Below are 17,711 nucleotides of genomic sequence, written 5' to 3' on the forward strand. Positions count from 1 at the left end.
GAATTTTGCTTTCCCATAGCTATTAAGGCCAGAAAATAACCATTACTTCAAGCAAATGTTCTTATTCCTGTGCCTTTTTTTATTAAATGATAAATAATATGTACTGAACCAAATTAGAGGTCTTTCAATTCGTTTTGTGACTTTTTTTCTTTAATCTAAACAAGCTAGTGTGACAAAAAGGCTTCAGGCATTAAGAACATAGTCGTTTTCTGCCTTTTCATTTTTTGGAACAATTATAAGAGATTGTGAGCTAGGGCTTACTGTCAGTTTGGGGGCAGTGAAGCTGCAGAAATGTTTATGAAGAAAAGCTTTGTGTTTCTATGTTTCTGTTCTAAAAATGATGTGTCTCCTTTAATGCTAGTCTTGCTTGGTTATTCATATCTTTTCTTCGCAGAGGAACAACTTATATCACTACTTGGAATCATGAAAGTTTCTCTTTCTCTAGTAAGGGAACCTTGACAGATGATATGGAGGAACATACCAGAAAATACATATTTTTAGTTTGAAATTGGGCCATGGTAATTCTAAAATTGTCTAACAAATCTTTTCTCCTCTTTGTACTGTTTTCTTCTAAAACTAGTTTGCCAATGAAGAAATTTTTTGCAACCCTAATATATGCCTTACGTCAGGATCGGATATTTATTGCATCTCCTCAGTCCATAAGTTCTGTTTCCTTTAGACATGGAAGCTCATCAGAGTTTGCCAGAATAGGTTTTGGATAAGTCTCATAGCTATTACTTATCCGCTTGTTGATTTCTGGTGTTGTTAAACAAAATTAATTTGATTTGTTCTTGATTTGTTTGATCCATAAATTTAGATAATATTTAAACTCTCCCTTTAAATCTGAGTATTATTTCCCATTTTGCCAGTACTCTGGAATCTCAGACACTTTCTGTGACCTAGTAAAGATTGTGTATATGAAACTGCTTCAGCCAATTCTCTTCAGTGCATCCAACTTAGTCTAAACACATAAGAGTATATGTGGATACTCTTGAACTAGTTCCTCTTCAGAGCCAGTCCCTGCTTTCTCCCCTCATTGTTAGTGCTAATGGCTTCACGATTAGTATAGCTTTATTTTGTGATTGATTTTTAAACAATTACTCAGTAAAGTAATTATTGTTGTCTCTACTGTTTTTCTTTCTTGCCATATTGTACCCTAACTTTAAGGAAGACAAACTGTGGATCTCTCAAAAATACCTTAAAGTTTAGACATGAGGGCTCTTCCCTTGAATAATGGAATGTGTAGATTTAAATCCTCTCAAGATGAGGGTGACAGAAGTGTGGTCTCTGAATTCTTGGGTCAGTGCTGTAGTCACTAAGTCATTAGAATAAAATTATTAGGAGACATATCCTTTGGCTACTTTTTAAGAGGGAAATCGAGTTTCCACAAAGACAGTGGAGGTTTCCTCTGAAGGGGCTGGAGGGCCCAGTTAGCTGCTGAAGTGCTAGAGGGCAGTGAGAATTCAGATATGCTTCTCTGTTGGGTATTTTTTATGTGAGCTAAGATGACTCTGGTAAAGGCATTGTTTTTCTGTATCAGGCATCAGAAGCATTTGTTGGCTGGACTATGCAGTATAACTGGAAGTATTACAGTACTTAGTTGAAGATATCTGAGTAGATTGTGTGTTTCCTAGAGCCTGATTCTACATAATGAATATTTACAAAACTGTCAAAGGGGTCACTTAAGGCTTTTGTTGTGTACTTGCTTATGAAGTTAAATTCCATATTTATTTAAATATAATGTTATGTGAATTTGAAAGTCAGTAAAGACTTGAATTCAGGAGTTGGAAGTAGTTTGATTTTATTTGTTCTTCTGGTGCCAAAAGTTTGTGCATAAAAATGTGTTTTGTTTAACTAACTTGTGTCCTTTGTTGTACTGAGTAAGCTGTAGTGCTTATCTCCTTCCAGCCTTCCTGTTTGGATTATACTGCTTTCTAGGAACTGTGTCTTATTTGCTTAATTTCTGTGTCTTAACTAATTTGTAACAAATAATCCATTTATGATAGAACTATATAAAAATATTCAAGACATCTCATTTGGTGTTCCTATTACAGTCTTTTGTGGTTTTGGGGTTTTTTTAATGGTTCCACGGTTTCTCTTGGAAATAAGATCATAAATATAAATTTTTCTATTTTGGGCAGCCTTTTGCCTTTGTATTTAGCAACTGCATTCAACAATAAATCTTTTTATTTTACAGAGAAAGAGTTGCAGAAGAGCACTTTATTACATCCAACCTTCAGCAGTTTAGATGAAAAGAGCAGCATTTTACAGAAGTCTCTCAGTTCAGAGTATGCTTTAAATAACATCTCCGTAGAGGATGGTGGCAATCCACATTCCAGGAAGAAACGTTTTCTTTCCTATCCAAGATATGTAGAAGTGATGGTCACAGCTGACACCAAAATGGTTCGTCACCATGGGCAGAATTTACAGCACTATGTACTAACTCTGATGTCAATAGTAAGTAAGTTCTTAAGCATTAGGAATTTTAATTATTTCTGTTCTGTTGTTTTCTTTTCTGCAACTTTCCTGTCTTCTGGTTTGATCAAATTCTGTTTAATAAAAAGAGTTTACATAAACATAAATAAAAAAGATGGGTCAAAATTTAAGGTTATGGATCTTTTCAGTTTAATGCAGTATACCATGTGTACGTGAAATTATGAGATCCATTTCCTGATTTTCTCTTGCTTTAGAAGAATTCTTAAGTTTCAGGGTGTGAAAAATACATATTAATTACAGCAGACAGATATTAAATGGCATTGTGAAAAAAAAAGCTTGGTTATAGTAATCCTAGTTTTTCAATTTTTCAAGAAACTTCAGATTACTATGGGTCAGACTTAGAGTTGGTATAATTTATTTGTGATCTTTATGTGGTAAATTCTTTCTTGAACCAAAAATTATTCAGAATATAGTACAGTAAACTCTAAAATCAAAAGTTTTACCTTGACATCACTTGAATAATCTGTTAGGAAAAGGCATGCTAACATATTCTGCATTGTAATTATTCATAGATTTCTGTCCTTACATCTATTCAGGAAGCTTAATTTATATGAAACTACATCTAGCTTGGGGGTAGCAAATTAAAACACCTATCACATAAGTATCTATAGAGACATCTGCTTTTTGATGGCTTTTAACTTGACCAGTTACAGACATCTACTTTGGATGAACAGAATAGCACTGTAGTTTTACCATGATTAATTAACTTGCTTCATAGAAATGCCCAATGCCATTTAGGATGTTGTAGGACATCTGATGTGGCCTCAGCTGCTGCTTCACCAACCTATGCAAGTCTCCTGTAAAACAAGTAAAACGTGTTGCATCTGCCAGTTGTGCATTCTGATAACCTATGGTGTGTGAAGTGGTGCTGGGATGTAGGCACTTAGAGAGCTGAGCTGAATTCTGCTCGCTAATATCCACATCTCCAGCTGATGACACTAGAGCTGCTGCCATCTATTACACAGATGATGTAGGTATGTAAATTGAGAACATGGAGTTTCTTTTAATTAGTTTATAAGAAAAATAATGTTTTAAGGGAGATTAGCATATGTTATTGTAAGTCTTCTGAATTTTTCTACTTTTAGTGGTGTGAAGGTACTAAAGTTCATGTATTACCCAAAAAAAAAATCCATACTGAAAGTTCTTTTGCGTCTATAATCATATATCATTGCATTAATATTATAGTATTAAAGCTACAGGAATGTTTAGTGCTTCTTATCTCTTATGCAGTAAAATCTAGAAGGCCAGCACAAGGCATATTTTTCTTGGCACAAGCCAAGGATATACCTTATTATGTTTCTTCTGTGTATATAAAAAAACCCCATGATCTTGTGCATTTGGCATGATTAAAATGAAAGTGGGTATTTGTGGGATCTCAGCACCTCAGGATGGAGGTGCAGAGTGGCCGAGAATACCCTTGGGGGGCTCGGGAGTCCTGGAATGTTGCCAGAAGTGTCTGGTGGCTGGACTTTGATCCTACACAGGAGATGACACCTGTATGAGGACTGGGAGGGTTTCACTGGGTGAATGAAGGGATAAGTTAATTAGAGTGTAAAACACAGGGTTTAGGATTTCTGTACAGGGGGGTCTAAAGAAGTAAGATGGAGGAATTGGGGCGTGTCCTGTCCTTCTTCTTCTTCTTCTTGGCCTCCATCTTCTGTGGTGATGTTGGCACTTTGGGATTGGTTATTACTAAAAGTGCACCGGTTAATAAGGGTAGAAGGTATTGGGGAAAAATTATAAACATTGTATACGTAACTTCAGGTATAAAGATAAGTGACCACCCCGGGGGCTCGCAGTGTGCTCATGGCTGACTTGCTGTGCAGACCTCTGTCGGGCTGAAAGAAAATCTTTTAGATAAACAATTAATAAACACCGAGACCGAGAAAAGATCAAAAGTCTCTTCTCGTCTTTTGAAGCGTCGGCTCTTCAAGGCCATCCCTGGGCCTTTCCAGGCCACCTAAACAGCACAGAAAACTTACAGGTATTTATTCACCAATAAATAGGCATAGCGGGAAACAATTTTCAAAGTATCATTCATATAAATTCTCTGAGCTGGCCTTCTTACTTATCTTGACTTATGGGTATCTGTGGAGGTATAAAAGCCAACTATTCTTTAGTTGTGACTGTCCTTTAATTGTGTCTCCAGGATGCCTGTATATGAAACGTCATAATGATACCTCACTACATCTCGAGGTTGACCAACTAATACAGAGGTGTTAGTGTGCCAGGTAGCCAAGAAGGCCAATGGCATCCTTGCATGAGAAATAGTGTGGCCAGCAGCACCAAGGCAGTGATTGTGCTCAGCACTGGTGAGGCTGCACCTTGAGTGCTGTGTCCAGTTCTGGGCCCTTCACTCCAGGACATTGAGGTGCCTGGAGCATGGCCAGAGAAAGGCAATAAGGCTGATGGACAGTCTGGAGCACAAGTCATATGAGGAGTGGCTGAGGGAGCTGGAGGCATTAACCTGGAAAAAATTACACTCAGGGGAACCTTACCATTGTGTACGACTACCTGTCAGGAGATTGTATTGAGTTGGGGAACAGTGTTGTCTCCCAAGTAACAAGTGAAGGACCAGAGAAAATGGTTTCAAGCTGCACCAGTAAGGTTTAGAAAAAATTATGTGATGGAGAGGGTTGTGAAGCATTGTAACAGGCTGCCCTGGGAAGCAGGGTAGTCACCATCCCTGGAGGTAAGTAAAAGATGTGCAGATGTGGTACTTAGTGGTAGATTTTCATAGTGGACTTGGCAGTGTTTGGTTAAACTCAATAATTTTAAGGGTCTTTTCCTAAGTGATTTTATTTTGCAATATGTGGGCAGGCACATACTTGCCCGTCTTTACATTTCACTGCTGTTAGTATTATTTACTACAATTTTTGTCTAGGTGGTGGTTGTTGTTGTTGGTTCAATAATTAGACTTTATGAATTTCTCTTCAGTAGATCAAGAGGTGTTCCTAAGGTGAAGTCTTGGTATTGTCCAATTATGATAAAGGCCTTCCTTTAAACTGCTTGGGACCCATCTCATATAAGAATCGGAATGACGAGTATAAGGGGACAATCTTGCCAAGCAGCTCAGTGTTTCTCTGAGTAGCTTCTAACAGCTAGAGAAGCCTGTCAATGGCTGTGTCTTCTGAAATGATCTTTGAAGGTCATTTCTTTTAGATTCTGAAAGGAAAATGCATTGACATTGTGTTGTACATGATGGCATTACAGTTGTAGATGGTGATGATCATGACTGTTACCATCTTCTGACTTACTGCAACATTAAAGCTCTATCTTTGCACCCATCTCAGTTACAGTTAGAGGTGAGACAGAACACAGGCATTCCTGATGGGGTGTCCCCAGCTGGCAACTAAGCCCCACACAATCACTTGCTCACTCCCCCGCCAACAGGATCAGGGAGAGAATCAGAAGGGTAAAAGCTAGAAACTCGTGGGTTGAGATAAAGACAGTTTAATAGGGAAGGCAAAGAATTTATTCAGTGCTTCCTATGGGGAGGCCGATGTTCAGCCATCTCCAGGAGACCAGGGCCCCATCACATGTAATGGTTACTGGGGAAGACAAACTCCATCACTCCAAATGTCCCCCCTTCCTCCTCCTTCCCCCCAGCACATACACTGAGCATGATGGCACCTGGTCTGGGACCTCCTTGTGGCCAGTTTGGGTCACCTGTCCTGGCTGTCTCCTCCCAGCCCCCCAGGCACCCCCAGTCTCCTTCCCAGTGTGGCAGTAAGAAAAGCAGGAAAGGCCTTGGCTCTGTGTAAGCTCTGCTCAGCAATAATAAAAACATCTCGGTATTATCAACCCTGTGGTCAGCACAAATCCAAAACATAGCCCTATACCAGCTAGTATGAAGACAATATTTCTACCCTAGCCAAAATCAACACAAAAGGCAACTCAGGCTTTAAAATGCAGGTATGTATTCTTTCCTTTTGCCTCCACTAAAGCACTCCATGAGGTGACATGTAGAACCTCTACTTGGTTAACTGAGCGGATAGTAGCTTGAACAAGACTTGGGTGAGGGGGCAGTAGATGAACTAAAACTTACAGGGGAAAAAATTGGGAAGTCTGAGGCATGGGTATACTTGTGCAAGTTTGCATGAGAAGTCTTTGCTGCCATTAGGATCTACTTGTGGAAGCCAGTTTTGTACAGAAATATGCATGCCACTGAATAGAGGAGTAGCACCAACAGAAATAACATGGTTCTTTCTCTGAAGCAGTAGCTGCTCATATATCTCATGACTTCAGACAATTTTTGGGTCTTACAAAGTATATGATAGAATCAATATGACACTGGAAAATGTGAAGGAGAAATCTCCCAGATCCTGGATATCTTACATGCTTTCATCACTACAGTGATACATAGAAGATTCTGGAGCCTACAAAAGACATACAGGCTATGAAGTGATGCTGTGTTTCTTTCAGGGGATATGAATGTTTGTATTTTCTTGGTACCATGCTTGTGTGTACCAGACAAGAGGAAAGAAAAAGAGGTCTTGTGATACAATGTTAGGAGTGAAAAAAGGAAGGAAAAAAGAGCTAAGCAAGATGTATCCAATTGGATTTGGGTATATCATTTACCTTACCTTCCAGCCTCTAGGGGTACTTGCTTATCAGCACCTTTTCTAAATAGGGCATTTTGCCTCTATTCAGTCACACTTTCATGGACAGTTGAAGCAGGATTTTCAAGAGAAACTAAACTGTGTGACCAAGATGCTTCCAATAAACTGGCAGCCACAGCTGTCTGACTTAATCTTTCACACTTTCTTGAAAATAAAAGCTGTGATCCTTCCACTAAAGCGTAACTAGTTTAATTTATATTTTCCCCATTCTTTGTTGTATTCTGGTTGGTGAAGGCTGGTTTTAAGAGTTTGAAAAATCTTTTGAAACTAATTTCACTTTATCTTGGCTACTACCTCCTACTTCTCTGAAGCCTGGATTTAGATCACTGTAAACCAAGGGGATCTGGAAATTGTAAAGAAATGGTATATTCTATTAAATTCCTATCCCATTTCATCATCTCTTTTCAGGAATGCCTCCAATAAGAGATGACTGAGAGGAGTATCCTTAGAATACATGAGCAGGGACTACTTACATCTTATTTTTTTTTCACCAAAAATAAGGATATTATATTCCAGATCTTTGATAGTTTCCTGCATCACTGTAAAATTTCAAGTCTCAGTGGATTATTTTAGTCTGCCTAGTTCCTTAGGTAACCTATCTTCAAGTTTGATTTGTGGTTATCAGTTTTCAGGACTTTTCACAGTTGTTCGACCGTGCTGAGAATGCATACTGAACTTTGCTGGTAAGAGCATCTTGTTATCAACATACAGTCTTGCTCTTGATCTTTTGAAAGCAGTAGTAATAACTAAATGTTTGGAGGTCATGATCATGCGGCAAAGGATCCATAGTTTTGACTCAAACATAGGATTAATGAGAGCAGTGTTATTTTATCTTTAGCATGAACTTACTTTCTCTCATAATGGAAACAGGTGTTTTTCACATTTTGGCAGGAACTGCAGACCTCTGGCATCTACATGACATTATTCCAGTCCTCAGCTATTCTGCAGAGAGATAACCAGTACATAATTCAGATGGTGCATAGATATAGTGTTGAAAGTCCTGCAACAGATTGTCTTCAGGCATGCAATGAGATATTTTTCTCTCATATACTTACTCAGTCTAATGCAGCTCCTCTGAGGTATGAGTAACTAGTTTTGTGTTTTGAAGATATACTCTTGCTCAATTATTTTAAATGGACATTGGGTCAACAGGCAGGATGGAGCACTCTTGTCTCTGTGTTTTGTGTTGGTTTCTTTGCCTCCTCTATGTTTCCAGATTTTGTCAGCAGGATAACCTTGACAGAAAGCACTTGCACAGCAGTAAAAGATTTTTTTCAAAGAACTATTAATGTATATGAGGGAGCATCCATCAACTACGGTATAAGTACTACTACAATGATGAACAAGAACTGCTAAGTTTTAGTTACAAGAAGTCTCCAGCCTTAACTCCTTGCCTGGATCATTCTAATCACCCAGGAGCAGAAATTATCTCTACTATAGCAGAGGAGGCATTTGGGAAACTTAAGGCTAATTTTGCACTGAAGGTTGAAAGTCACAGTTTAGGCATGCAGGCATTGTTTGGTGTTGGCTGAACCTAGTTAACTCTCCCATTCAGTTCTCAATCCCTTTGCCTATTCTACCTGATATATATAGTCTTAGAGTACTGGACAAGTCATGTGTTGGTTTTTGTTGATTGTGTCACTACCTCAGATGACCTGCATGCTCTTTACTTGACAGCCAGTGAAATGCATCTGGTTCCTGAGCTTCGAGCTTTCTGTTCCAAAACCAGACACTAGCAAGACTGATTTACAAGTTAATTAAGATATGTTTCTGACTAATTTAGTGGCATTCTGTGATGGAGTAACTGTACCAGGGGCAAGGGAAGAACTCTGCCTGGTCATCTGTAAAGCCTTTGATACAGCCCCCCACTGCAATCTGTCCAGTAAATTGGAAAGATGTGGATTTGATGCATGGACTGTTAGATGGATAAGGAATTGCCTGGATGGCCACTCCAAAGAGGTATCATCAATGGCTCAATTTCCAAACAGAAACCAGTAATGAGTGGTGTCCCTCAAGGGTCCATATTGGAACTAACACTTTTTAATATCTTCATCAATAACACTGGCAGTGTAATTTTGTGCACCCTCAGCAAGTTTTCAGGTGACACCAAGTTCAGTTATTCGGTTGAGTTGCTTGAGGGAAGGGATGCCTTCTGGAGAGGCTTGAGGAGTGGGCCTGTGTGAATCCATGAAGGTCTACAAGGACAAGTGCAACAACCATGTCCAGTGAAAAAAGTCTGTGTTAGTGCTATACACATGTAATCTTCTTGTATAAGTTTATACTGTAACAAATTCTCAGTTGTAAGTGCCTCTTATAACAGCTTAAATGGTATTAGAATAAATCCTTGGAACGAGTGTCTTCCAATTCTTGGAATATGCCGAAGATCCTCACAGGTCTCATCTCAGATTCCTCTCTGACATGATTTTAGAATGCCATATGAACCCATATTCTGTTTCTTCTTTGCTGAAGAAAAGTAAAACTTGAAAGAGCTGGGCTGGAATTAATCTGCCTTAGCCTCATACATCTGAAAATTAAACATCTTGTCTCTTTCCATAGTAAAGGGATGAAGAAATTAAATAGCTGTTCTTCATGTCTTGTATGAAAATGTATGTTTAAATACATATGTCTAGATAGTCATGTCTACAGAACAGTTCATCCCTTCTCCTTCTCAATTGACCATCACATCCATCTCAACTCATGTAACCTATAGGGAGCAAACCTATAGGAATTTGCTCCCTATAGGTTACATGAGTTGAGATGGATGTGATAATTGTGTTATTGTAAAACAGCGTTCCTATAGGAGTATACTTTGACTGTGGAGAGGATAAAGGTCCAGAAATATCCTTTCTAAGTTGATCAAAGTGGATTTCAAAGTAGAAGAATACATTATGAGCTTGATTGTGGTTAAGTAATTTTGATATTAGAAAAATGATAGTTTATTCCCCTCAATTCTGCCTAAGTTTTGCTTGAGCATTTCAGATACCTTTTGTAAAGGCTTCTGAGTTTGTCCATGCCCAATGGATTCAGCACTTTTGTGAGTATTTGAGAGATGTTCCTTATTCCCACCTAAGAGTAATTGACTACTTGCTGGTTAGTTACCAAGAAAGGATTCTGTATGGAAAGAAGCAAACAATAGCTGTATTACTCTGAAATATGTTCTCCACATGGGTTCTGAAGCCCCTACTCTTATTGAATCCTCTACTTCCAGCTTGCTTGTCAACAAAGGAATGAAGGACAGTACTGCATATTGTGTTGTCTCCAGTTTAGAGAAAGGTAGGGCATGAGTTGGGAGCCCCAGTTCTAAGTTTTAGCAGTATTACTTGACCTCAGGTAAATAGAATTTATACACTGCAAGGCTGTGGTTTCACAAGCGATTTGAGCCAGTTCAAGTGGCTCAAAAGACTTCTGAAAGAAGTCTGTTCTTCTTCCCCTTTCCCTCTGTCAGCACTTGTGTTGGAGACAGCACAAGAAATGAGAGCATATTGACCAGTATAATGTGATTAAAAAAACCCCAAAAATTTGCAGTTGTATCAGTTCCTTGATCACTTTGGAGCCTTGCAGCCTTAGCACAAGCTTGAAGGGAGGAAAGCCAGTACTTCTGTGTTTGGTGGCAACTCTTGTTTACATAAGGCTGTCATTCGACTACTGCTTTAAGCCAGAATTCACATGGATGAAGTATCTGAAGCTGTTACTTGGAGTGCATAAATTTTTTATACTGTTTTTATGAAAAATAACTTTCAAAGTAGTTCACTTTGAAAGTTGCATGGAATTGACTCATGAATTTTACTATCTGTCTGCAAGAGTATGTATAAAAATTCCTGTTGGGTATATAAATACAAATTTTATGAATGCAGAAAGATACCTTTGTATATGTCATGTTTATTTTTTATACAGTTTTACAGCTCAGTTTAGCTTCCATTAAGAGCAAGATAAAACCTTATTTGTTCCAAGTTGCTTTTTAAGGCTCTCTAATATTTCCATTGATTCTGCAAATCATCCATATAAAGCAGCTTATGCCTCACAGTCACAGTAACAGTACTTTTTTCCTTTCTTTGATATTTTATCCATAAACTATATAAGTGTACTTTTTACATTATCATTTCAACATGTTGTCTGTCTGTTTGGAAATGACTATAGTGAAGCTATTTGGATATTATTTTTTTTGTCACCGTGTCTTATTTTTTTTGTCACCGTGTCCTTGGGTAGAAGGTACAGTTGGATGAATGAGATACCTGTTGTGTAGTGGCTTGGTTTGCTTGGGTGATTTGTTTGTTTCATTAAAAGAGATAGTTTACCAGGTGAGTTTAATACTCTAATCTTTTTTTCTCTTTAGGTTGCAGCTATTTATAAAGATTCAAGTATTGGAAATCTTATAAATATAGTTATTGTCAAATTAGTTGTAATTCACAATGAACAGGTAAGAAAAATAAATATTTAAAAGATTTCTTTCTTATATTAGAAACAAAATGCATGAACTTACATTGTAATTACAAAGTTTTTCTTTTGTAGTTTAAATATAAAATATTTTTTTAACTACATAATGTTGTTTTAAAATAGGAAACAATATGTCAAATGCAATGTTAACTTCAAGGCCTGTATTTAATGCCTCTATTTTCCTGTCTGTATTAGTAAGTTCATTTAACCTATACTGACATAAACCAGATAGTATATGAAAGCTTATGGCAGAACTACCTGAAGTGTGGTTGTGCTCATGGAAACATGACAGGAAAATAGTACTTTTTATAGAGGGTTTCGATGGAAGGCTTTCAGCCCTAACAGCTGTAGTATTTTAAGATTGTAAGAAGTACTTGCTTTTCAAATATGTGGATTTATATTTATTTATTATAAATGTTTTGTCACTATATTTGCTAATATTGAACACATGGTAAATGCTCACATACATTGTTTAGGATAATGGGTTCTTATGACTGATGACTTGTAGATGAATTCAGATCTGGCCCTTCAAAAAATGTGCTGAGGGAATTCTTATGTCGAGTCCTGCTGACTTTCTTCCATGCACAAGTCATTACTTTGTAGATTAGCAGCACAAATGACAGTGCAGTAAGTGCAAGTGCATGAATATTGAAGGCCTTATTTGATGTTTTTGGCCATTTCTTGCTTAGGAAGGACCAGCTATCACTTTTAATGCAGCTACCACTCTGCGTAATTTTTGCTTATGGCAGCAAGCACAAAACACTTTGGATGATACTCACCCTTCTCATCACGATACTGCTGTTCTCATCACAAGGTACAGTATCTAAAGCAGCCACAATTACCCACCTAGGTGAGACAAATGCTTCAGTTTTGTTTTTACAATATAATCTTTCAACCATTCCACTGACATTATTCATAGATAAGTGAATAACAGTATCTTGCCCTTCCAAAACACTGATTATCAATATGTGAGCAATTACTCTGACATTGCTATATTGATAGATAAGCATCTGATTATCCTTCCATTAAAGATTATAGAAATTAATTAGACCTGCAAGTGTTGCAAGGAAGTTAAATCTCTAGTTTTGGTACATACATGTGATAGGGGAGGAGTGTTAGAGTCAGCTGAAGGATGCAGTGACAGACAGCTCCTGATAGCCTGATCAGAGCTATGAAAAGCTTAAAATGGAAAGCATATAAATATTAGTATGTTTTCTGCCCGTACACCAGTCACCTCAGTGATGGTTCTGATGTTCATTCATTGGAATAGTCTCTTTTTCACTGATTTTTCCTTCAGTAAGGTTTCAAGTATACTGCAATTTGCATGTTTTTCAGCATCATTTCATACTTAAGCTACCTTCTGCATTCTAGAGAAAGAACATGATAATTTTTTATTCTTTGCATGCTAGATAAAAGGCATCACTGTGGACTTAGTCTGGTGAATTTAAATCACTTCTTTCACTAGAATTCAAATGGTTTGAATGGCCTGTAACATTAAAGAATGAGAATCAGATTTGCAATTGCTGTAACTAGTGTAGCAACAGTGAAATACTTTTCAAATATTCTTTTATATACTCTAATGATTTGTAATAAATATTTTCTTTCAAGGGAAGATATCTGCAGAGCTAGAGAGAAGTGTGATACTCTTGGTGAGTTACTCTCTTTTTCATCAGTATGGTTTTACATACATAAGAATATCAGTGTCAATATTGGTTTAGGAATAGTCAGAAAATAGATACAAAATTTAAACCACACAGACAAAAATAATGGTTTCCCATTTCTTATTGCTATTCTCTCCTGGCATGTACTTTGGTGCCAGGTGGTTGTTTGTTTTGTGTAAATTTGCTGCATACTTGAGGCACAGCTTTTGACTTGAGTGCCATAGCATTCACTGTAATGCATGGCAATATGTGACAATTCATTCCCTTAAGCTTTTATACAAGGATTCAATTTTGCAGGTTTAGCAGAGCTAGGTACAATGTGCGACCCACTGCGCAGTTGTTCTGTAAGTGAAGAAAATGGATTGAGTGCTGCTTTTACTATAGCACATGAGCTTGGACATGTGTAAGTACCTATTTCTTGGCAGGTAATTGTTTTTGTTTAATTTCCTTTTTAATGTGACCAATTTTCAGGAGTGGGCTTTGCATTTCTAAGAGGGTGCAGTTTGATGTGGCCTTTCAGAAGAGTCATTATTTTTGCCTCTTGCAGTGAGCCTGGTTAAGAAATTGTGAGTTTTCTAACTTGGTTGGTATCCTGAATTCTAGGGAAAACTGTCCAAAAGATTAATTCTGTCCTTTTGTCATATGAATTGGTTGAGACACTGGGGCATACCCTAGGTAGTACAACACAGTCCTGTTAAATCTAAGTGTATTCTAGCTCTGTTAGGAATTTACCTTTAAGAAAAGACAATTGTTAATATAACACAGAAATATTCTTCCTTGTGTTTGATCCTTTCAGAGTACAGTAGAGTAACACAAAGAGAAATACTTTACACTGAAAAATAAGAGGAGATGACAGCATTTTATTTTATGAAGCATACCTCATCAGTGATGGCAGAAAGGTGCTATACTCTAGCTCCATGAGCATGCTGCAGTGTAGGTAACGACGACCGTACAGAGCTCAGTAGCTAGCTTGTTCATTTTCTTGTGCCTGCAAGTCCACTTAGACACATGCTATTTGTCTTGGTACTTGAACTGAGATAGTAATGTAAGATGTTAGTTGCATTGAGTATGATATTGATGTGCTCTGCAGTTTTTGTTTCTGAGTAGTTCGTTATGATGTGAGTGTTGGGTTGCATGTTGTGAACAGACCAGCCATGGCCTGTATATTCAGTTGAGGACATGGGTTGTTCCTTTATAGTGTTGCACTCCTAAAACACTGGAATTTTTCTGGTAAGCTAAAAAAATATGTTACTTGTACAATTCTTCCTGTACCCACCACTATACAACTAGGAGCATTTGGATAAGGGGATAATTATGTAAGTAATTTTAAAGATATTGCCAAAAGGTCAGATAGATGCATTAAGTCCCAGTAAATTTTAAGGCATTCTCAAACTCAGAATTCAAGCATTTGCTGCTGCAGCAAAGAAAGTTTCAGTTAATTATTGCTGAATTTGTTTTGGAGTTTATCTCTTTTGCTTTTTAGGTTTAATGTGCCTCATGATGATAGTTTTAAATGTAAAGAAGCTGGACTTAAACACCAATATCATGTGATGGCTCCAACTTTAAATTATCATACAAGTCCATGGACCTGGTCAAAATGCAGTCAAAAACACATCACTGAATTTCTTGAGTAAGTATCAATATAATGCTATGGTTTGGAGTGGAGTTTTTTGGTTTGTTTTTTTTTTGCCTTACCAATTTCATTTATTTCTGAGAAATATTTTAAAGGTATTGCTTAAATATAGTTTTTGCACTGTTCTTTGGTTTAACCACTGACTTGCAGGGCCTCAGTCCTCCAGAAAAATACATGTATTTAACTTTTTTTGTGAATTATAACCATTAAAGTTGCACTGAACATATAAAGCTTAGAAATTTTTTTAATGTAGTGGTATTTTTGATTGAAAATACCTTTAAGATTATTTTAGTAAGTTAGAATAGGCACCCTTTATTTTCTATAGTTTTTATGTTGAAAATAAGTGATGGGTATAATTTAGGTAGTACCATTTTTTCTTTTTTTAAAAAATGAGAAAAAAACCCACTTAATTTTTTTTTGGTGGATCTAAATGCAAAATACAAAATAGGAAAATCAAGTGATCTGGTACATTTCTTTATTCATTAATTCAATTAAAGTCATTATACAGGCAAGTAAGCATGCAAACACATGACTCCACTGAGATATGTGTGTGTAAAATGTTGTGTGAATAGTGAGAAGGTTCCCAATGAGTTGAGTGATTTATTCACATTTTGTTTCTGTTTTACAACAGTACTGGTTATGGTGAGTGCCTCCTAGACAAACCTAGTGGAGAAACATACCATCTCTCCTCTCAGCTGCCTGGGTCAATGTATGATGTCAACAAGCAGTGTGAGCTTACTTTTGGTATTGGGTCACAAGTATGCCCTTACATGGTGAGTGAAAACCAGGCAAAGTTATGCTTAATCTAGGCTAAAAAATTACTGAAAAGTACTAGTTTTGGAATGATTTTATCCTGAAATAAGTAAAATTTCAGGTTATATTGTTTTGAAGTGGAAGAGTTCAGTATACAGCATTGCAATTTCACATGTGAGAAATCTATTGCAATAGAAAATAGGTTTAATTCATTTTGATTTCCATATCTATGAATGTGACAATTCTTTTAAAATATCTAAAGCTGCATATGCTAAAGTTTCCTGCAACAACTTAAAGGGATTTATTTCAGCACTTCCTGCAAATGTTTTCATAATATCTTACATTAGCAGGTCTTGCTTCTCTGCTTCTTTTAATGCTTTTTAGAAACTTACAGCTTAAAAATAGACTATCTCAAACATTTCTTCTAAATGTTTGTTCCAAATTGTAGATTCCCTCTACTTTGTCAGAGTCCAAAAATATTTTCATGCCTCACAGTTTTGTATACAAAACTGAGAGAAAACTCAAACAGATTAGTACTGAAACTTAAGATGTATCTTGAAAACTTAATGTTGCAATGTAAACACAATTATAACACTTTATTCACTGCTGACAAGATTTCAGGTAGAGTTAGATTTTGGAGCAACTTGTAAAATTCCTCTACCAGCATTGTATGTCTTGTTGGAGCTGTTTAAAGAAGAGCATTTAAGCTCAAATTCAAACTGAATTAAGTGGAGCTTTTTGGTGAGGTAAAATGTTGTATAAGAGGGGTCAGGCTTTGTGAGAATATTAAAGGAGAGGAAAAGAGGATTTCAAACACCTGAAGATGGTGTTACTGAAAACTGATTTATAAATTTGTTTAATCCGTAAGGGTTATTTGTCTATTAAGAGTTTTTAGCAATTTGAAAATGAGGCTTTCTGCCTCATTTTCTAGACAGTACATTTAATTCCTGTTAAATTCACTTAGGGTCTTCTTCTGGGGGATTCAGTGGAAACTGTTGTGTGTGGTATTACCCATAACCTCTTACACTTTTAAATAAATTTTCTGCTGAAGTAGAAAATGAAGTTATCTGTTAATCTGATGGGATCAATTTCAGAAATTCCACATTCCTGCTTGGTCTTAAGCAAAATCTATTTTGGTTCTGTAGGGCTTTACCTGTGAAAACATGGTAGTACAATAGCAAATCCTAAGCCTGCATGGTGTGAGAAAATTAACACAATCAATAAAACAATAAAGTAATCACAGCTAATGTCTAAAATGGTATTGCCAGTGCAAAAAAAGTAACCTGGTTTTCTTTTTAGAAACAATGCAAACGCTTATGGTGCACAAGCACAGAAGGTGTTCACAAGGGTTGTCGTACTCAGCACATGCCTTTGGCTGATGGAACAGCTTGTGGTATAGGCATGGTAAGCCTTGTTTTGTTTCTCAGTACTTGCAATTTTGGATGTAGGTAAGAAAGTGTGTGGCTGTGTGGCAATACTGTGCTTATAGACTACTGATGGTGTGAAAATTGTCTACCTGACTTTACATGCAGTTTCTCTTAGTTCTGTAATCTTGTGACAGAAAAACCCACAGTTTGTCTGTTCAGAGTAATTATGAAAGTTTACAGATGCCACACTTCTTTAAAATAGGTGAAAGAAGTCAGGGGAAAGTTGACATCTTTCCTTCTGTTTGAAATGTTCAGCTCATGCATAAGTTGTTTTTTTCCTGATTGGTAGTGTCCAAAGTAAAATTATCTGAAATATGACATCCTTAAACTGTGTTTCCCCCAGTTCATCTTGTAGAGGCTGTTTATTGAACCAGCACAAATTAAGTATGAGTCACTTAGGTACAGTTGTATGCTTTTTGAAAGAGGGAGTCTTTGGATTCTAGTCTCTGATATTTATATCTGCACTGTATCTGTTTCAGAGCAAATAGGAAAACGTGTCAATAGCTCTTCACTCACTCCAGGAAGTGCCTTTAGCACACATAACTCATGTTCATTTTCTGTCTTTCCTATTGTAACATAACTCAGGATATTTGGGTCTGTTCAGTGCTAGAAACAGGAGCTCTCTTCTCATTTATCCCCCAATGTGTAAGACTACCTGGCTGCTTGAAGTACAGATTAAATGCTT

The 17,711-nt window shown here is 37.0% G+C and overlaps 1 protein-coding gene across 1 annotated transcript in view; it reads left to right on the forward strand.

Moving 5' to 3' along the window:
* The window catches only part of ADAMTS20 (ADAM metallopeptidase with thrombospondin type 1 motif 20), an 83,970-nt gene that overhangs the window by 13,261 nt on the left and 52,998 nt on the right, over positions 1–17,711 (forward strand). Inside the window, exons 4-11 of the mRNA XM_058804900.1 lie at positions 2,198–2,457; positions 11,452–11,535; positions 12,242–12,366; positions 13,161–13,201; positions 13,511–13,616; positions 14,697–14,843; positions 15,478–15,619; positions 16,899–17,003. Coding sequence (XP_058660883.1) covers positions 2,198–2,457; positions 11,452–11,535; positions 12,242–12,366; positions 13,161–13,201; positions 13,511–13,616; positions 14,697–14,843; positions 15,478–15,619; positions 16,899–17,003 — 1,010 coding nt within the window. The remainder of the gene's footprint in view (positions 1–2,197; positions 2,458–11,451; positions 11,536–12,241; positions 12,367–13,160; positions 13,202–13,510; positions 13,617–14,696; positions 14,844–15,477; positions 15,620–16,898; positions 17,004–17,711) is intronic.

Source organism: Ammospiza caudacuta, chromosome 5, assembly GCF_027887145.1.
Source record: "Ammospiza caudacuta isolate bAmmCau1 chromosome 5, bAmmCau1.pri, whole genome shotgun sequence".
Taxonomy (NCBI): domain Eukaryota; kingdom Metazoa; phylum Chordata; class Aves; order Passeriformes; family Passerellidae; genus Ammospiza; species Ammospiza caudacuta.